The sequence below is a fragment of the Gavia stellata genome, chromosome 4 (assembly GCF_030936135.1).
Source record: "Gavia stellata isolate bGavSte3 chromosome 4, bGavSte3.hap2, whole genome shotgun sequence".
Taxonomy (NCBI): Eukaryota; Metazoa; Chordata; class Aves; order Gaviiformes; family Gaviidae; genus Gavia; species Gavia stellata.
The window spans coordinates 14,132,693-14,154,447 of record NC_082597.1 but is presented as its reverse complement, the minus strand read 5'-3'; the positions used below and the strand labels follow the sequence as shown (position 1 = coordinate 14,154,447).

Sequence of the window (21,755 nt, the reverse complement as noted above, 5' to 3'; positions counted from 1 at the left end):
AGGCCAGGATGCCGTTGGCCTTCTTGGCCACCTGGGCACACTGTGGGCTCATATTCAGCGGCTGTCAATCAACACCCCCAGGTCCTTTTCTGTGGGGCAGCTTTCCAGCCACTCGTCCCCAAGCCTGTAGCATTGCATGGGGTTGTTGTGACCCAAGTGCAGGACCCGGCACTTGGCCTTGTTGGATCTCATACAATTGGCCTGGGCCCATCCATCCAGCCTGTCCAGATCCCTCTGCAGAGCCTTCGACCCTCAAGCAGATCAACACTCCCACCCAACTTGGTGTCGTCTGCAAACTTGCTGAGGGACCGCTCAATCCCCTCATCCAGATCATAGATAAATGTATTAAGCAAGACCAGCCCCAAAACTGAGCCCTGGGGGACTCCGCTTGTGACCGGCCGCCAACTGGATTTCGCTCCATTCACCACAACTCTCTGGGCTCGGCCGTCCAGCCAGTTTTTTATCCAGCAAAGAGTGCACCTGTCTAAGCCATGAGCCACCAGCTTCTCCAGGGGAATGCTGTGGGAGACAGTGTCGAAGGCTTTGCTGAAGTCCAGGTAGACAACATCCACAGCCTTTCCCTCATCCACTCGGCGGGTCACCTGGTCATGGAAGGAGATCAGGTTGGTCAAGCAGGACCTGCCTTTCATGAACCTGTGCTGGCTTGGCCTGATCCCTTGGTTGTCCTGTGAGCACCCTCAAGATGAACCTCTCCATAATCTTCCCCACCACCGAGGTCAGGCTGACAGGCCTGTAGTTCCCCAGATCCTCCTTCCGACCCTTCTTGTAGATGGGCATCACGTTGGCAATCCTCCAGTCGTCCAGGACCTCCCCTGTTAACCAGCACTGCTGATAAATGATGGAGAATGGCTTGGCAAGCTCCTCCGCCAGCTCCCTCAGCACCCTTGGGTGGATGCCATCAGGCCCCATAGACTTGGGAGTGCCCAGGTGGCATAGCAGGTCATTAACTGCTTCCTCCTGGATCATGGGGAGTTTATTTTGCTCTCCATCCCTGTCTTCCAGCTCGGGGAGCTGAATACCCTGAGAATACCTGGTCTGGCTATTAAAGACTGAGGCAAAGAAGGCATTAAGTACCTCAGCCTTTTCCTCATCCTTGGTGACAATGTTCCCTCCCGCATCCAATAAAAGATGGAGATCCTCCTTGGCTCTATTTTTAATGTTAATGTATTTCTAAAAACATTTTTTGTTATCCCTTACAACCATGGCCAGATTGAGCTCTAGCTGGGCTTTTGCCTTTCTAATTCCCTCTCTGCATGACCTAATGAGATCCTTGTACTCTTCTTCTGTTGCCTGCCCCTTCTTCCTAAGGTCATAAACTCTCCTTTTTTTCCCCGAGTCCCAGCAAAAGCTCCCCATTCAACCAGGCCGGTTGTCTTCCCTGCCGGCTCTTCTTATGGCACATGGGAACTGCCTGCTCCTGAGCCTTCAAGATTTGCTTCTTGAAGAACATCCAGCCTTCCTGGACCCCTTTGCCCTTCAGGACCGTCTCCCAAAGGACCCTCTCAACCAGTGTCCTGAACAGGACAAAGTCTGCCCTCCGGAAGTCCATCGTAGTGGTTTTGCTGACACCCCTCCTTACTTCGCCAAGAATTGAGAACTCGATCATTTCATGGTTGCTAAGCCCAAGGCGGTCTCTGACCATCACTTCTCCCACCAGACGCTCTCTGTTTGTAAACAGCAGGTCAAGCAGGGACCCTCCCCGGTAGGCTCGCTTACCAGCTGCTTCAGGAAGTTATCTTCCACACACTCCAGGAACCTCCTACACCGTTTCCTCTCTGCTGTGTTATATTTCCAGCAGATGTCCAGTAAGTTGAAGTCCCCCACAAGAACAAGGGCTTGCGATTGCGAGACTTCTGCCAGTTGCTTATAGAATGCTTCGTCGGCTTCTTCGCCCTGGTTGGGTGGTCTATAACAGACACCCAGCAGGATATCTGCCTTGTTAGCCTTCCCCCTCATCCTTACCCATAAGCACTTGTCGTCACAATCGTTGAGTTCTATACAATCAAAACACTCTAGAGACTTTTTTCCCCAGTCAAAGAACATAAACTGTCACCACTCTATTAGTGTAAGGTGCTAGCACACACACTAAAGCTGTGTGCTAAAAACTTTGAAATACAGCTGAATTCTACCATAGTTCTTAGTAGATGCTGTAAGAGTCACTTCCCCTATGAAGAAAATAAAGTGTGGAGAAAGGGGAAGAGAAGCCTCTTTACTACTTTCACTATAATTTTCATCGCTGAATTTTAAAATATTTTGACATCCTTAGCACGTGTGATATGTTTCTTTCCTATAATACAGACTTTTTGCTATTTCACAAGTGTGCTTATAAAATTGTTTTTAAAAATAAATACAGTATGCTATATGGTAAGTTAATTCCCATCAATTCAGTCTCTAACAAATACAGAACTGTTTTGTTCACATACTGTGCACAGTTGATTTAGACTATAGCATTAGTCCATTTATTACTGTGAACATTACAAATACCTTCAAAGCAGCTAAATTTGTGACAGTATTTCCCTAACCACATGACAGAATTTCCTTCTTACCATGGATACTTCCCAGCAGAATATCACCAGCTACTGAAGACAGAGATGATGATTCTGCATAGAGGTACTTAGTTTTCAGCAGCCCATCTTCAGTAGATATGTTGATGGATGTCCCCTGCAGCTTCTCTATATTCACACTCTAAGAGAAATAAACTTAAGTAAACTTAATGAAAAACTTGTCATCACAGTTTGAAAAAGCAGAGGAAAGTAACACTATTAAGAGGCAAAACAAATGGAAAGCAGTTGTTGGTGGAGAACAAATGGAATCAAATTCTTAGTTAAAAGCTACCCAAGACAAAACAAAAAACCCTTTCAATCCAAGAGCTTTGACCAATAAGTTAATGATTCTTTGCAACATCCCTACAAATTATTACATCCATCATACAGATGAAGAACCCAAACAGTCACAGATGAAAGAAAAACTTGATTTATTTTTAAAAACTTCATTTTGAAAAATGCAAAAAAAAAGGATTAGCTCTACTAGTGAAGACAATGTTCATACAGCATTATGACACTTAAAACATTGGTAATCAGATTTCTGCCACCGTATACTGAAACATCCACTGTCTTTGTTACATATAGCTATTTGTGCAGATTTTTAACTGGCTCACTTTGTAGACATAGCTTTGGTGAAGGTTTGCAAGAAAGCCACAGCGGTTCTTCCTCTCAGTATAATTGCTCATATTACCTTGGTTATTCAGGTCTCTATTCTTGGACTTAAGCCCCAAGCTATACAAAGCCTCGAAAAATGAGGGATAAGATCTCCATTTCTACTTCTTTTCAATAGAAATGGAGATAGAAGATAGGATTTTAAAAGTTGCACTATGGATAAATTTGGGGAATAAAAGGTGATAGATGAGATTATCTATGTATAAGAAACAAGTCGTGTGACATAACCTATGCCTATTTGAACAAAACAGAACAAGTGACATTCTTGTGCAACTACCATATGAATTTAATTCTGTTCTTCCTCAGTTAATCTTGATCTATGATGGAATCATGCAAGAGTTCATACTTAACCCCCATTCAATTTGTTTTTATTTTGCTTACGCAGACCTTAAGCGAATTGCACAAAATCCTTATTCATGATATGAAATTATATATGGCCTTCTAGATAAAACTGTGCCTTATGTCAATTTATCTTTAAATCCACTTTGCCCTTTTAGCATTGTCATCTTGTGGAAAAAGAGTTAATGCAAAAAAATAAGTCTGCTGACCTTTCCAGTGTTATGTTATACAAAGAATATGCCATGGATGAAGTAAGAGGTATTCTGACAAACAGCAACTAGTGTTGCACAAACTCTGTGCTGTACTGTGTCCCAAGAAGCAAGCTAAAGAGTCTGGTTTAGTATGGACTATATGACAGCCAAATTATACTGTGACTTTACCAATCCATACATACTGAGCTTTATGCCGTCTTTACACCTTAAGTCATAAGATTACAGAATGGACTCTTGTCTTAAGACTTTTGACATGATGTAATGCTACAATACATAGTCGGTCTAAAAGAATGTGACAAGCTACATTAACCTTTAAGAAAACCTAGTGATCAAAGTGCTATGCTAGAGTTAGAGATATGTGACAGTCAATGTCCACAATCTCTGCAGGTGATGCTTAGGCCTATGCTACAGAACTTCAGCATCAACAGTAAACAAAAACCCAATGATATTAAGGCATAATTTGTCACTACTCAAAGTGACAGCAATTCAGCTTTTCGACCTTTCGATGCTTCTAACGAAACTCTAACAAGCAGAGACCTTAACAAACATAAGCTTACATTGCATCTGTCCTAGGAGTGCTTCCCACAGAGAACTGCAGGATGGCAAAGTGTAAACCTGCTGTGGCACATGGCCAAAGCAACAAGTAAAAGAAAAGCCACTGTCATTTTAGGCTCTACAATCTAAACGTGTCCTGAAGAGAGTTAAATGACTTGCAAAATACCTTTCCAATTTTAGCAGGGCCATCATTGCTATCAGCATAATGACAATAGAGCAAGGCACACTTTAAGGCAGGGGAAATAAAATAAAAATAATTGGCATAGTTTTGGTGCAAAGTGGCTGCCTTGTAGCATTCCTGAAGTGGAAAAGGAAAGCCCCAGAAGATACATCTGTTACTATGGTATGCAAGTTTTGACTCTATTTAGATATTTATCTTATTTAAATATTATGAAGAACCTTATTATAAACAAGCTCACATACCAACTCATTTTATTTACCAGCCTCAAACACCTTTCTTAAAAATGCACAGCAATAAAAAGAGTTGCCTCAGCACGTGATAAAAATAAGTACCGAGTCAGCTAGTTACTATTAAAAAAAAAAAACATAACACCAAAACCCAAAAACTACCAATACAATGAACGTGTTTCAGAATAACCCCAATCAGGGGCAGGGGAGGAATAACAATGACACTCAAGACTGCTCAAGTCTAAAGCTAAAAAAGTATTCTAGATAGAGAAAGCATGGAAAAAAAAAAAAATGGATTGCTTTTTACTGCGACTAAATATGTTTTCAGTCCCAAATTCTTTAACTTTTATGAATTTTTGGCAGAACATAGATGTTTGGCTCTGCTAAGTAAGTGTTATAGAAAAGTCCCTGTGGCACAGATTAGCTAATGACTCCCCAGTCAAACAAATTTTATTATTTTTATCCATTGAACCACTAGGTTTTCTGGAAAAATTCCTTCCCTTGAGACCAGAGCCTTGGGAGCTGCAGTTACTGAGACTGACCACATGCTCAAGTTCCATCAGTTTTCCTACCCTTTACAGTGTCTATCTTCATAAATCAGACTGAGAATGTTTTTGCACCTTAACACATTTTCACCTGAAACTAACATCTTGCTATGTGTAAACATGACATAAACAACAACTTCCCCACACATTTCTTGTTTTGGCCTTCCTTTTTGTGCTATTCTTGCTCAAATATTTTGAGTGTCTTCACCATTTTCCCCCTTAAAAGTATTCTCTATTTCTCAAGTGCTTAGTGTCTTTTACCACATCCTTTCCCTCCCCACATCCAGGAGGGGGCTGGAAATGCTGACAGAGCCATAATTACATAGCGATGACTACATGTGATGGAAGAAACATCTCATACAAACACACACAGGAGACATAAGGCTGACTGATTATTAACAGAAGTGGCCAATTGAGAAAAGAAGTCTCACCCTGTCCTTTCTAACTACACGGCAAAGTTTGTTCATGAGAAGTTCAATAACATAAGCCAAAATATTGTTCCATAGCTGTAAATTCCTGTTAAAATTACTCACTTCACTCGTTACTACAGCTTTACAACTGTAATAGTGACTTCTAGCAATATTACAGACTATATAAATATTTATGATCACAAAAGCAGCACTTCGACTTAATCTGCATTTATTTTTATTGTTTCAGAAGGACAGTGTGTCTGAAAAAAGATTTTTAAAAAGCATTTAAAGACTCAAAGCAAAACAGTTCATGAAAAAGAGAAATGTAATTACGTTTTCACATAGATATAGATCTAATAATTTTTCTACCATCCACTTGTTTTTATCAACACCAGCAAGATGTTATTTGAAATTAAGTCCATGGACTGCACTGGTGTTAACAAACTAGTTTGGGACAAATGACTAAGCAGCACAACTCTAATTTAAAGACCACCACACCATGATAGCATGTTGTGAACAGCATGAATCCACATCAGTCAAAGCACTTCCTAGATTGCACTTAATCTTATTCACTGGTAGAAAGCAGGGATTCCAGTTTTCAGATCCTTCCAACAGAAGGCCTCTGCAGGAAGATGAATGACACATAAAGAAAGCTATAAACTACCTCTGCCCTCTTCCACTCCATGTGGCTGCTAGTGGCTTAGGATGGATCCTAACTCCACTAACTAGTAACAGTCCCAAGGGAACTGCCAATCAATTAGCACTGATCAGTCCAATTGTGCATTCAACAGAGCATGTCACAGCCAGACCTTACCCACTCTGCTTTATGCTGGGAGGTCTTGCTGGAATGAAATAATGTTTATGAAGAAATACCAATAGTACAGCTACAGCAGCCTCAGGGCTCTTTTGTACAGAAAAGGCAGGCTAGCATCCACTATACAAAAAAATGCAGGGAATTTAATGTTGACAGGTTTTGGAAAATCCAATGGCAAGTTGCTTGGTTTACAGCAGGATGTTAAGAACAGCTCATAGATGGTTCTATATAAGTGACCATCTGATCTCAGAACCCAATCTACAAGGTGTACAACAGTGCCAAATGGCACTTCGCAGAGGTGATTTTGGACTCCTAGAAAATAATAGCTTGGTCTTAACTGTCGTTGGCTAGGGAGAGTTACCTGCACTCCTTCCGAGTCTTTCCAACACTGCTGGACTGATTCTGACAGAGTACTGCATGCATCCAAGCTTCTTCCAGACTTGGCTTGGTCCTACATGTTCATATAGCAATGCCTCAGATCTAATGAATCCTAATGCAACCAGTTGCATGGACATTATGATGCCTAAACATTCAAATAAGCCTAAGAACTAGACTGGGTGTGAAAACTGTAGTATTATGTAAGGGAGCCTAGCTCTACATTATCTTAAAAAACGAAGAACTGACTACTTACAGTAAGAAACAAAAGCAGATTAGAGTAGTATGAGGTTTGTCTCATACTGCCATCTGCTGAAAAAAGCAAGCTACTTCTCTACGAAACTTTTCCTGTTCATGATTCTTCTCACCGCATCTTGTAACAAGATTACATGGAATTATATTTCCTCAGCTGCAAAGAAACATACAAAACCTTCTACTCTTCAGTTCTTACAACAATATAATGTTGGAATTGTACAGCACGTACAAATATCAAGCCACTATTCATGAGACACTAAAATAAACTCATGGGCCTACTGCAGAATCCAGGTGCCTAGATATCAGGCAAGTAAAGAGTTTAAGACTGTTGCAAGGGTCTACATAATTAAAGCTGATGAGTTGTATCAGCTCTGTGCCGATGGAATGATCGCATGCTTATTACTGCTCTTTCTGTGGAGCCTGTTTACTAATCCAAACCAAGCAAAAGATAAGACAGTATAATTAAGCAGACAAATGTAAGTTAACAGTGAAATGATAATCAACCAATGAGGGTCACTAAATATTCCTCAGCACATATTCTTCAAAATTTAGTCACTTTGCAACAGATAAGCTGAACAAGCCACTGGAGAGAAAGTTTTACTTCTTACTTACACCCTTCTCTGTTGCACGAATATCTGTATTTCCATAAAGTGTTCCAAGACCAATTACTTTGCCACCGTTTGTTCGTATATCAATTTTATGGCTCTGAAAAAAAGTTTAAAAGTCATATGGTTAGGATAATCTTAATTAGAAAACAAGTTATCTTGTTTCTCAAGCCGTACCACAATAGCCACCTTGGATCACAAACTTCCACTTTGCTATGAAGATTTCTTCTCAAGTGATTGCCAAATGTGCTGTTTATTTCCAGTGGAGTCCAACTCAAAACGAGTCACCTTTCTTTGTAAACAGAAACAGAATGATGCTGAGGAACCCTTTATTCTCAAGACAGGTGGGTTTTTTTTTTTTTTTTTTTTTTTTTTAACTAGAAAAACATTCACTCTGTATATATTAAAATAAGCAGCAGGGGAAGAAAGAAGGAACTTTGTATTTCATTTGTACTCCATCCAGAAACTAAGGTAGGCATATACCCAGTGCTGCAGCATATAAGAAACAGGAGCTGGCAGTGAGAAACGAATTTGCGAACTGGAGCCTTCCAGTGACCTGGAAGCTACAGTGTCACAGAACTCTGTGGGATAATCATATATATTCACAAACACACCACAGAGCTACTTATGCTTGGACTAGTATGTATAACCATAAACTTTTATGGATGCATCCCATTGCAAATCTTAGACCTGCAAGTAGAACCAGATCCTACAGTGTTTCACACCAACTGGATTCTCATTCAAATTAGGTATTTTGCATGCATCTGTATTACAGTCTAAAGTTGTTCACAAAGAAACCAGGTTTCAAGTAAGAAATGCTACAGCCCGTATACCTTTCAGCTGCTGCATATGACTGATGAGAAAAAAAAGTACAGAAATACACACCTGTAGCTAAATTATATTCAAACAAAAGATCTACCACAAATTACAGAACTAATCTCAGAAAGAGGAAAAAAAAAAAAAACAAAACCAAAACCAGGTCTTGAGCGTGAAAACCAACCTACTGTAAGAAGGGAGAAGAGAAAAAGAAACAAATACTTTAAAAATCAGATTTAAATAATCTAACTGTATTCATAAGCTGTAATTTCAACAAATCTGACTAAGAAGTCTACAGATCTCAACAGCAAACCTCTTTTACTTAAGTTCACTAGTGTGAACACTGGAGTAACATAGAATTTAAAAAGATATTCAGCATTTTTTATACTTAATGCTGGATAAGCTTTTTTTCCTCCCCCACATCTCCTTTGTTTTCCTGTCCCACCACCTCCATTTTCAGATACATTCATTTCTGATGAAAAGGGTATTATTCCTGTAGATGGTATTTAATTTAGGACACAATCAATCAAGCATATCAGAAATATTCAAGATATTTAGATTATTAAACACCTGCCTGGATAAGCCATAATAAATTGCATTATCTAGGTCTAATCAGATGGCAACAAGATTAAGGACTTCTTAAAAAAAAAAAGTATGAAATCAAGTTTCCAACATGGAAAACATGGACTTATACTACTCCAACACATTTCTGATGAAACACCAAGAACCAGAAGTTCTTTGTGTACCCAAGCCTTGCTTTCTCCTCTTCATTTAAAAGGCTTCCCCACAGTAAAATGGAACACCCCTAACTTGAGACTACGGTAGTGCTTCAGACCTTTTAAAGGTTGTAAATAACTCTGCTGTTCAGTTAAGCATCTATACAAATATAATAGATGATTCTCTCTGTAAACAGGATAAAAGTTAAATTAGATGCTTCAGCTTAATTATCTGATGAAAAAGTTAAATTAGGTGCTTCAGCCAGACATCACAGTTCCTTTGAGGCAGATACATTAGGCACATTACCAGAAGAATGATTAAAGAGCAAATCCTCCAAGCATATAACTTGAAGAAAATATGGGAACTCATATGGGACTGGATGGGATCCACCCAAGGGTACTGAGGGAGCTGGCAGAAATGCTCACCAAGCCACTGTCTATAATTCATCAGCAGTCATAGCTAAGCAGGGAAGTCCAGTGGACTGGAAGTTAGCAAATGTGACGCCCATCTTCAAGAAGGGCTGGAAGGAGGATCCGGGGAACTACAGGCCTGTCAGCCTGACCTCGGTGCTGCGGAAAGTCATGGAGCAGATCATCTTGAGCGCCGTCACGTGGCACGTACGGGACAACCAAGGGATCAGGCCCAGTCAGCATGGGTTCATGAAAGGCAGGTCCTGCCTGACTAACCTGATCTCCTTCTATGACAAGGTGACCCGCTTAGTGAATGAAGGAAAGGCTGCGGATATAGTCTACCTAGACTTTAGTAAAGCCTTTGACACTGCTTCCCACAGCATTCCCCTGGAGAAACTGACTGCTCATGGCTTAGATGGGCACACTCTTCGCTCGGTAAAAAACGGGCTGGATGGCTGGGCCCAAAGGGTTGTGGTGAATGGAGTTAAATCCAGCTGGCAGACAGTCACAAGGGGTGTTCATCAGGGCTCAGTATTGGGGCCAGCTCCATTTAATATATTTATCGATGATCTGGATGAGGGAAGTGAGTGCTCCCTCAGTAACTTTGCAGACGACACCAAGTTGGGTGGGAGTGTTGATCTGCTCGAGGGTAGGAAGGCTCTGCAGAGGGATCTGGACAGGCTGGATCGATGGGCCCAGGCCAATTGTATGAGATCCAACAAGGCCAAGTGCCGGGTCCTGCACTTGGGTCACAACAACCCCATGCAATGCTACAGGCTTGGGGACGAGTGGCTGGAAAGCTGCCTGGCGGAAAAGGACCTGGGGGTGTTGGTCAACAGCCGGCTGAATATGAGCCAGCAGTGTGCCCAGGTGGCCAAGAAGGCCGATAGCATCCTGGCTTGTATCGAAAACAGTGTGGCCAGCAGGCGTAGGGAGGTGATTGTCCGCCTGTACTCAGCGCTGGTGAGGCCGCACCTCAAATACTGTGTTCAGTTTTGGGCCCCTCACTACGAGAAGGACATTGAGGTGCTGGAGCGTGTCCAGAGAAGGGCGACGAAGCTGGTGAGGGGTCTGGAGCACAAGTCTTATGAGGAGCGGCTGAGGGAACTGGGGTTGTTCAGTCTGCAGAAGAGGAGGCTGAGGGGAGACCTTATCGCTCTCTACAACCACCTGAAAGAAGGTTGTAGCGAGGTGGGTGTTGGTCTCTTCTCCCAAGTGACAAATGATAGGACAAGAGGAAATGGCCTCAAGTTGCGCCAAGGGAGGTTTAGATTGGATATTAGGAAACACTTCTTCACAAAAGTGTTGTCAGACATTGGAACAGGGTGCCCAGGGAGGTGGTTGATTCACCATCCCTGGAGGTATTTAAAAGACCTGTGGATCACAGAACACACCACACCACCATGCCCATTAAACCATGTCCTACAATGCCACATCCACACGTTCCTTGAACACCTCCAGTGAGGGTGACGCCACCATTTCCCTGGGCAGCCTGTTCCAGTGTTTCACCACTCTCTCAGTAAAGAAATTTTTCCTAATATCCAGCCTGAACCTCCCCTGGTGCAACTTGAGGCCATTTCCTCTTGTCCTGAGGCACTTAGTGCCTGATGAGGCACTTAGGGACATGGTTTAGTGGTGGACTTGGCAGGGTTAGGTTTATGGTTGGACTTGATGATCTTAAAGGTCTTTTCCAACCTAAATGATTCTATGATTCAAAAGATCGTAAGACTTAACGTATAGCAATGACTTACCAGTATGGCCACCAATAGTTAAGTAAAATAAAAACACAACTTACACATTTATTGCCTCAAAATTTTTTCCCCTCTATCATTTTTTTGGGATAGAAAAAGCTTTAATAAGACACAGGTCCCTCAACTTTTTATCCAGAATTATTAGGCTATTCCTATCCTCTTAAAAAAACAGGCTTTCAGAGGTAGTTATCAATAGAGACACCTAACAGACAGCAGGATTTGCTGAGAGAGGAAGCGAGTTATAATGGTCAAGTAGCTTTTTCATTAAGAGGGAATATTCCACTAGCTGAAAGTAAGAAGCACTAATTAGTCATAGGGCTTCTCCTAGCAAGGGAGAAAGGTCTGAGTAAGGAAGAGGTAAAAGGCTGTCAAGGCCATAACAGATGTTAAAAGAAAACCAGAAAAATTTTCTCAGTTCAAAGAAAGGAAGGACAGTGGTGCAGGACTTTAACAAATCAGGCTGAGATATGGTGTGTGGTGAGGAAGCATGGCAGGTCTTTCACTGATCGTGCACAAGACACCTGGAAATTCTTGTTACCACTGGCACAGTCAAGGAGTCAGAAGTAATCATTGAACATAGAAACTCACTGTCACTAAGCTGATGGACTGTAATAAGAAGCAGCAAAAAAAATTAAAGAGAAGAAGCACTGCTTTCTCAATAAAGAATTTGGGAATAATTTATACTCTGAAGAAGACCTCGAAGTCATAACTGTATTTTGGAATTACTGCTACTATCAGTTGACCTAGAGACTTGGAAGGGATAGGGTGAACTGGGCTTTAGCCAATTATAAAACAACAACCAACAAAAAAAAAATCTCAATAAAAACCTCTCAACAAATCTCACTGGCTGGATAATACCTACCACAACAAAAGTACCAGTTAAAATCCATTTAAAAACCTCATACAGAATACTCACCTTTTCTGTTCAATTACTAGCATGCATAATTAAGCAAAGTAGATGTCAAATTTCTAGGCCTTCTGGAAAGACACCATACAGTATACCAAAAATCACCAGGTTTTTTGAACTACAAACAACTTCTTGCAGTCTGTGGCAAGTTAAGAGAATTAGCAGTTGTGAAGCTGTTTGCTGGTGCTCTGGAATAACCCCCACATGACTATATTTTTTTATTAATCAACGGTCTTTTGCTCTCTACTGTAAAGAAAGGGTCTTCTGCTTTGCTAGTCAATGAGGCTTGTGGACAGCATGACAGTCAAGCAACATTAAACAGCTCTTTAATCCATCCAGGGGAGGGCAGTATCACTTCACTTTGCTCAGTAAAGCACATTCCCTAAAGGAGAATCAGCTCCTGTGCTGCACTACAGAATCTAGTCTGTAAGATTTTCAGCAGCTTTGAAAAAACTCAAAAGGTTAATAATTCTGCTTCTCGCTAGTAATTCTGCTTCTCTGCTAATACAGAGTATAATTCCTGAACCTGTATTAGAAAAATTGAGTTACAGTTACCTTACTAGAACTACAGTACTTCTTAAAAACAACATTAGACTAAAAACTGATTGTACGGCTAAGAGATACTGTAATTGAACAATTGTATGCTCTTGCAAACAACTACATGGTTGGCAATTTTAATTCAAAACCTTCATCTCACTACTTCAGAGTTAACAAAACCAAGAGTGGTAACATACCTTCTCTAGTACTATATGTTGAAGCCATCACAGTAACCAGAACAAGGACAACCAAACACCGCTCACAACCCAAAAGAATACTTCGGGTAACTATTTTGGTTAAAAAAAGCCAAAGCCTTATAATCTACCAAAGCTTTGTTTTAACAGGAGTTTCAGTTGAAATCTGCAGTTCTTTCTTGGTTCTTTAGATTTTAAATGCCTTCTTGCCTTCTGGGACAAGGCCATTCCTCTCACCTGAGGCTTACGGGAGCAAAGAATCTTCCTGTGGCCATCAATGTAGCGGACACATTGAGGTACATGCACAGGGGAAGCATCATCTTTTACACTTGTAGTTTTCCTGACATTTTTGTGAATCAAGCAAGGCTCCAAGTTGACAGAGGAAAAAACCAACACCAAGCTCCTTTCAATTATAATGAGGCCATGGAGGAGCTAGTCTCAGAAGCCTCAAACTGGTGACCTTGCAGTCCTCTGTTCAGTTCATTAGAGAGTACTGTTGCATTGCTACTGTAAGTCTCAAGGAAAATAGAACTGACTTTTTCATTTTTCAAATTCAACATTTTTCACATCTCAGACTGTATATGAGAAGAGACGCCCACAAAATTAGTTGTGTTTCCTCAAAATCATCTTTTTCCATGACATCACAAAAAATTCTTGACAAATGTGATGGGGTGCTATGATCACTGTCACTATTGCTGGCCAGAACTACCTTGTTTTCTCATATTATATAGTTTCTCATGTACTGCTGTTTGCTGTCATTATTATACAACAGTCATTTTTAACCAAAGCTTTAGACAGCAGTAACACATATAGTGCTGTTAACTTTTTGTTAGATTTTAGTTAGCTTTTTAAGAGTAATATGGTAAATTGCACAGAATCTGGAAGATACAAGTTGTCTGTAGTATACTGAATACGGAGTAAACCTAGCTCAATTGTATGTTAAATTTCCCCTTAAGTTCATTTTCCCATATGTGTCCTATAAAATCATGTCTTACCATGCTAAAGAAAAATGTTGAAAGATTTTTCATATCTCAAAAATACTTAAACTTAGGAATTACCCTATTTGAAAAACCTTTCTTTTGAATTTATACCAATTCCTGCAGGTACAATCTCAATTATTCAAGTGAAATTGATTCCAGACAGCACCTAAGTCAGATAGGCTTTTGTAGAAATAATCAAAGTATATGTCAGCAAACCTGAAGGCTTAAGACTGAAAAAACCAAGGTCATGACCATGAGATATAAAGTATTTATCAGATATATTTCAGTTAGGTATTTTGGACATGTAATGTGTAACTTCTGATTGAAAATTAACCTAAAGTGTTTGTCAATAGCATTAATATATCAGAATTATTTAAAAAAAAAAATAATCAGGAAAAAAAAAAAGCAGCAGCATACTGCAAAGTCCTGACTAAGCAAGAATAACTATTAACTTACTAGACAGGAAATCCCAGTCTGACTTTTGTGTTTTGAAGGGCAAGGAGGGCAGATACCAGCCTTACTACTGTCACTGTTTCTGCTGGCTTTGGCTATCATCAAAAGGTACCTGGACTTCTGACTCCATGTTATTTAAGTGTTATTGACTTTGTGTTGTAATTGTATGCAATAAAGGTGAGGTGCTACACATGTAGTAATACTTAGAAATATCAGAGTACTTCTCATCTCCAGAATGGGTATTTAAGTTTTTAATACTATATTCCACCACAAAATCCCTTTTAAAACACTGATGGAGCGGGGGAGGGTTCTTTGTACCTTTATTGACTGCAAGACACTAGTCCCCTTCTCCGTTTCTATTTTGCAGTTATCACATTCTATTTTCTGAATCTTCACGCAGCCAGTCCCTGATGTTTTGATATCCAAATCTAGAATTAAAAGAGTTTTGTTAGCAACAGAATGAGAAGAGTCAGATCTATTTAACATAGAACTTGATCACTTTATATAGTAACTACGTACAGTAGGGAAAAAAGCAGCTTCTTTGTTACTAAAGAACCTTCTTGCAAAGTTTGGCAACACACATTTTCAACTGCATGACTAGTCACTATCAACAATTGACACTGAAAATTTTGTAAGCCTATGTATAACCATCCAGCTTCAAGAGAGAACATTAAGAGGCAGCAGAGTGACTGTAACCTCTGGCAAGGAATCAGCAGGGTGTGGTCCTTTACTGAAGTTTTATCTTTTTTATCCCACTCCCAAACTCCACCTCCCTCTCACAGCTACCCTAGTCATCAATTCTATTAGCAATTCTACTGAGACATTTGGGTACCCTGACATGGGTTTTGGGGTGAGAAGATTGACAGGTTGTTTGAGGCCACCCATAGAGTAACAAGATTCAACAGCACAAATATAAATCTTGCTTAGATCTATGCTGCTTCAACTAGCAAGCAGCATAACACAAAACCAGGTATAGAACAGTTTGCATGCGTCATTCTTCCCTAGCCTTCTGCAAGGCCTGCCTTACCACCCTGGCATGAAGAAGCATGTTTGCCTCTAGTCTGAATCACCTCACCTTATTACTGTTCATAGGCTCCACACAGAAAAGTCACTCGATATCTTGTAGATAACTCTGTTATCAAAGGAGTTATTTATGGGCTCATAATACTTCATGCAGGAGCAGCAAAAGCATTTTTCTGCCACTTGAGCTCACCCCTGAGTTTAAGAAATGGGGAATAAGTTTGAGAACGTGCGGTCCGGGGATTCTGACTATATTAATAACCATTTCTACTAATGACCACCAAAACCACTGGCAAAAGGTAAAGGCAGGAGAGGAAAAAAGTGGTTTTGTTCTAAGGATAAAAGGCAGAAAGAAGAAAAACTGAATAGGAGTCAAAAGTGTTTGCTGCAAGACACATAACTGAAGGGCTAAAAGAGAGAGAGCGTGAGCATATTACTCTCTAAAGAAAAGATTACCTGGGAAAGAAACCTTCATTTAAGCACCTGTTAACCTCCGTTGTCTGCAACGGTGACCAGAAATACAAGAAGAAGAATCAGAGTATGTGTAGCAAGCTCTGCCCCAACGAGATTCCCCAAGTCAGACCCACAACACAGTGGAAGCTGAAGATCAATACTGTCACATGCTGCTGCTCAGGACAGATGCTAAGACCATGATGACAATAGCTTGCAGACCATGAATAGGAGAGACTAAGAGCTCCATTTAGCAATGAAGGGAAGTTTTGCCACCTGACAAACAAGGAGAATCCAAGAGGCAGAGATAAAACACATTACACATCTTTGCTGCAAGAGTCTTACTTACTGCCACAGTAAGCGAAGAGGTTAAATTTAGTGAAGGATGCAGACTGTGTTTGCAGGTAACAATTCCCTAAGAAAGGGGGCTAGAAGAGGTGGATTGGATAAGCATGTTTTCCAGAAAGTTGTTTTATTTGCAGGTATTATTTTCTTAGCCTCTCCAAGAAGGAGATACTGTGACCAAGACACTAATCAAACTCTATGTTTCTTAAATTTAAGTAAACTTTAAGGTAGGCTTTGAGGCATGTAAAACCACAAAACCTGGCAAACTGGACTGGTGGCTATCACCAGAGTGCTCGAGGGCCAGCATCACAGGGTTTTATGTTGGTAAAGCCTAGACAGTTTCACCAGACTAAAAATATCTGAGTGGTATCTGAGCTACTTCAGTTTGATCGATGCTGATCTACAGGTTCTGAAGTTGAGACAAAACTTTTCCATAAGGTTTTACTTCTCAGTGAGCAGTTGGATTGTTTAAACACAGTTCCCAGAGAGACACAAATAGAGACACTCTCCAAACAACTAAGCTCAAACCAGTATGCCCCTGCACAGCACAAACCTGGAGAGTGCAGAAAGAAAACATTATTTTTGAAATACAAGCTGTCTTGCTGAAAACTTCAGTTCACCCACTGGAAAACTGCATGTCCTTGGGAGGGTCTATGTCCAAGACTTTTGCTTTTTTGCTTTCAGAGAAGGGAGAGGTCCAAAAGCCAGTTTGCTTGCGCAAATCTTTGGATTCAATCAGCTTGATAGCCTCTTGCCCTTATAGCTTCTGTCAAAAGGGGGGAGGAAAAAGGCTTAAGAGCAGTCAGTTTAGCTATGAAACAAACTTAATAAGACTTCTATAATAATAGGGTTAATAAAAATTTCTGATCCTGCAGGACATATTATGGACCTTATTTGAAAGGTAGAATAGTAGCGTAATCCTAGATGTACCAAAGATGGGTGCCAAAAGACGACATAGACTTCTGGGGATTCGTGAGCATGCTGTTAAGAAACACCAGGGATTCCTGGAAACATAGTTTGTGCTTTGATTCTTTGCAGAGTCACAGCACTTTGCTAGCCTTGATATAGCAAAAAGTAGCGGACAAAAAATAGAATCCCTCTGTCTTGCAAATAGGCTTCCTGAACAAGGATAAGTGACTGCCCAAAGAGGCAGGCTAAGAGCTGGATAATATTGCTAACAAAATTTCAACAAGCAAGGAGGAACTGGATACAATCTGTTTCAGTGCCAAAGCTCCAAAAATAGCTAGTCTGATTCCTCCTTAGCAAAGCTGAGGGCTGAAGCCAACTTCAGCCACACAAACCTCGAAGAATGCATGATCTTTGAGGTGCAAAGGACCTGTACTGGAAATAAAGGTACATAGGAAAAAAAAAGACCTGTGGTATCAGAATGTAGGCAAGGGTACCCCCAAAATACCGCCTTAAGCTATAATATTTGAAATAGACTGGTAAAATACTTACTTTAAAGTGACTCTGCAGCCCTGGACCACTAGAAGTACTCCACTTCTCTGCTCACAGAGGAAGCTTATCAGTAAGTGAGTATACATGTATAAGATAATTCAGTCCAGGGAAAACTATTGAGGGCATTTGCTACTCTGAGGCTTTATATCTGCCATGCATAGGACTAGACTGATGGTCTTTTTTCCAACTCATTAATATGTTACAACTTCAGAAACACACACTGTTGCAAACATTCACATCTGCTTTCCATTAACACTTACAAAAAAAAAACCCAATAAAACCCAAGAGGTCCCAGAAGCTTAAGGTCTCCTCTCATATAAGCAGGCAGAAAAATTGTTTAAGGGATACCATAAAATTATGATGTTGGTGATTCACAGAAACGTTCAAGATCCATACATGCATTCAGTTTGCCTAGTTAAGTCCACAAGAACCTACAGTATTTAGCCAAAAGGGAAGTGATCTCATGGGCTTAAATAAGACTGATGTGGAAGAGCGCAGTTAGCCCAAGGAGAGAACTGATTATAAAAAATAAGCAAAAAAAAAAATTAAAAAAACCCATATTGGCTTGTAAGTGGGCCTAGACCAGGAGTGCTTGATCCTGTGACAGAAGGGACAGAGTTTTGGTATTCTACTCAGTGAAGCTTGGCCACCACTTCAAAACTCATGGTTCTTATACTTGACTTGTGGCATAGAAACCTCTGCTCTACTCACCACGGTATAATATGGAAAAGCATTGGAACAGTTTGCCAAAGGAGGTTGTGTAGTTTTCACTCTTGGGGTTTTTCAAAACCAGACTGGATAAAGCGCCCTGAGCACCCTCCTCTGACCTTGGAGTTGACCCTGCTTTGAGCTGGAGGTTGAACTAGAAACCTTTTGAGGTCCCATCCAATCTGAATTATCCTATGATTCTAACATACCTACAAAAGCAAAAGAAAAGAACCACATGGGAAGACAGGACAGATGGTTCTCAAATTGTGGTTATGCCAGACCTCAGCTGGGTTTACCCCTGAGTACTCAGTCAATGTATAGTAACAAGAAATCAAAGAGCTGGTTTCAGGTTTAATTAGCACATGCAGTTCAATATGCCAAGACACAGGGTTCTCTATGTGCTGAGCAGATTCTGAACCTGCAGCCATGCACCTACATTGTCCCTGGAATAAATAGCTAACATATACATATGACCTGAAGGAAAACAAATAAGTAAGCTAGATTAAAGAGAAATTCATTGACATCCATCATCTATGAAGGTTAAATGTGTCAGAGAGGATTATCAGATTGTGTATGATATTGAAAGACTATACACAGCACGAGTAGACAGTAAGACAGAAATAGAGGACCCTTCAGCAGGCAGCCTAGTAGGGCAAGCAGAAGTTGGCTTTGGTTTAAAATGCATATTTAAGCTCATCATCTAGCATCTTCTGCACATGCTCTTCAGGGCCTAAGGAGTTTTAGCTAACTTAAAGCTTCCTGGATAAGCTCCAACCTAAATTGCGAAAGCTGTTATGAAATGCCGTAACTTCCAAAACCAAGAAAGAAGCTAGAATACTGTAAAGACATTCACATCAACTTCTCAACTTCTTACAGCTTGGCAACAGAAAGAGAGCTCAGATAAAACTGTCTAAACGGAACAGACTTAACATCCTTCTCACATCTTCAAAGAAGACCAGAGAAAAGCCAAAATGCTTGCAGAGCAGTCTACAACACTTTCTTTCTAGTTTGAGATGTGTTTTACAAGGGATAAGATATTGTGCTTATGCAATGATGTTTAATGGATAATTCTTTCATAAATGAGGAACAGGAACAATCCAAATACAACTACTACTCAGAAAACCTAAAAACCAAACCAGAGCTGAGAGGACACTTAAAGTAGAACCTCACTGGCAAGTCGCAATTCTGCTTCACTGAGTAGAAAGAGAGATTTATGTTTTAGGAAAAATATCTCCAGGTATGTTTGGATAACAGCACAAACAGACAATACTAACATCATGCTAATTATGGGGTGACAAATAGCAACTAGTAGAAGGGGACTATAATCCACAGACTGCACAGAGCACCTGAATTGCATGAGCTTACCACAAAACCAAGTGGAACAACTTAGAAACCTACAAACTAAGGAAGCCTATTTGAAGAAGGAAGACTGCAAGACAGTCTGCGGAGTTGGGTGAAGAATCTCAAAGACAGGACAAATGCTAAATTAATTCTTTGCATCAGGATTCATTATTGAGACCTTTAGGAAGGTTCCTCACATTGAAACTCTTTATGAAGGCTGCGATTCTCCAGATCTTCATACAATGAATTCTCCCACCCAAGAGTAACAAGTCTGGAGTGTTCATAATAGTCACTCAGAGATCCTGGAGAAAGTGAAATATTAAATTACTAGTAGTTACAGTAGCCACACAGCTGGTACCAGAGAAATGAAAGGCAATAAATGGGACGCTGGGTTTCGGTTTGATTGTCTGTAATCGTAGGATGGACTCTATGAATATACTACAGACAAGCCAACATCATCTTTACACTTGCCCAGCAGGAAAAAAACCCCATAAGAATGTAACTGACAATTCTTATGGGAGAGTCAAAACTACAAGAGTCTCTTGGAGAAAACAGTCCTGCCTCATAGCACTGCTACAGTTCAGTGAAAGAGTCAATGAACATATATAGATAAGTCTGTTTAAGAGAATGAATGTGGATTTTCAGAAGTCTTTGACAAGGTTTTTAGTCCTACATTGTCTTTTAGCTATAAACTACGCATCATCTTCAACACTACATGAATTTGGAAATGAGCGCAATTACCAAAGTTGGAAAGTTTTAGCAACAACACCGAATTATTCAGACTAGTTAAAAACTCACTGACAAACTGAAGAAAGATCTTGGAATACCGCATACTCGAATGGTAAAAGAGCAGGAAATGAAATGGACAGTATGCCTTGTGGGACTCTTTGCCAAGAGGCATGAAGTTTGCCAGGCAGCTCTCCCCTGCAACTGTTTACATGCGTAAATGGACACTCAGAAGAGAGATCTGCTGAGGGGCTGAGCTGTATCAGGCTCAGAAAATCCCCGGAGCTGAAAACGGCTGACAGCTGAGAGAACACTTAGATGAACTATCATTTATGTTTATCCACCTGAGGGAGCGACCCCGTCTCCCCGCGGGCTCCCTGCGCCAGCGTGCCGGAAGGAGAGGGCTGACAGCCGGGCGTGCAGCCGCCTCTCCCGCCGAGGGCGCGGGGGGACCTCCGCCCGCGCTTCACCCACCGAACTTCACGGGCGTCCTGACGTCCACGGCGGCCTTGCTGTCCACGCCGTCCGCCACGATCGCCATCTGCTCCAGCGCCTCGTCGTACTCCACCCGGACGCGGTCCTGCTGCCGGCCGCGGGGCGGGGGGCTGCCGCCGGCGCCGCTGACGGCGACCAGCACGCGGTCCGCGCCCGGGTAGCGCTGCGGGTCCAGCGGGCGGACGCTCACCTGGCAAGGCAGCCGCACCCGCAGCCGCCCCCGCGGGCTGACCGCCAGCGCCCACTCCTGAAGGGGCTTACGGCCGCCGGCCTCGGCGGAACCGCTGCAGCCGCGGCGGAGGACGGGCGGCCCCCACCACCCGCCCGCCGCCCGCACCGCCAGAGGCCCCCAGCGCGGGGGCAGCGTCCTCATGCCGCCCGGCGCGGCCGCCCGCCCCGGGAGCCGCGGCGAAAGTCCCCTGAGGCGAGGTGGGACGGGACGGGACGGGACGGCGCAGGGAGCCGCTCCTCGCGGCGGACGGCCGTTACCCCCGCCCCGCCAGGTCACGTGACACGGCTGCACGCGGGGAGCGGCACCGGAGCGTCTGGTAAACAGGCGGCGGCCGCTGGCGCGCGCCCCGACAACGACAAGCGCCCGCTCGCCGAGGAGGCTCCTGGGAGTCGTAGTTCGCCAGCGCGCGGAAGGAATTACAAACACGCGAACAGGGGCGACTCCGGCGGTATGCATCGGCC

The 21,755-nt window shown here is 41.9% G+C and overlaps 1 protein-coding gene across 1 annotated transcript in view; it reads right to left on the bottom strand.

Annotated features, from left to right (window-relative positions):
* FAM185A (family with sequence similarity 185 member A) overlaps nucleotides 1–21,435 on the bottom strand; it is a 49,045-nt gene extending 27,610 nt beyond the window's left edge. The window contains exons 1-4 of the mRNA XM_059817277.1: nucleotides 21,042–21,435; nucleotides 14,838–14,947; nucleotides 7,762–7,854; nucleotides 2,568–2,706 (exon numbers count right to left, since the gene is read on the bottom strand). Coding sequence (XP_059673260.1) covers nucleotides 2,568–2,706; nucleotides 7,762–7,854; nucleotides 14,838–14,947; nucleotides 21,042–21,435 — 736 coding nt within the window. The remainder of the gene's footprint in view (nucleotides 1–2,567; nucleotides 2,707–7,761; nucleotides 7,855–14,837; nucleotides 14,948–21,041) is intronic.
* Nucleotides 21,436–21,755: the final 320 nt, after the last annotated feature.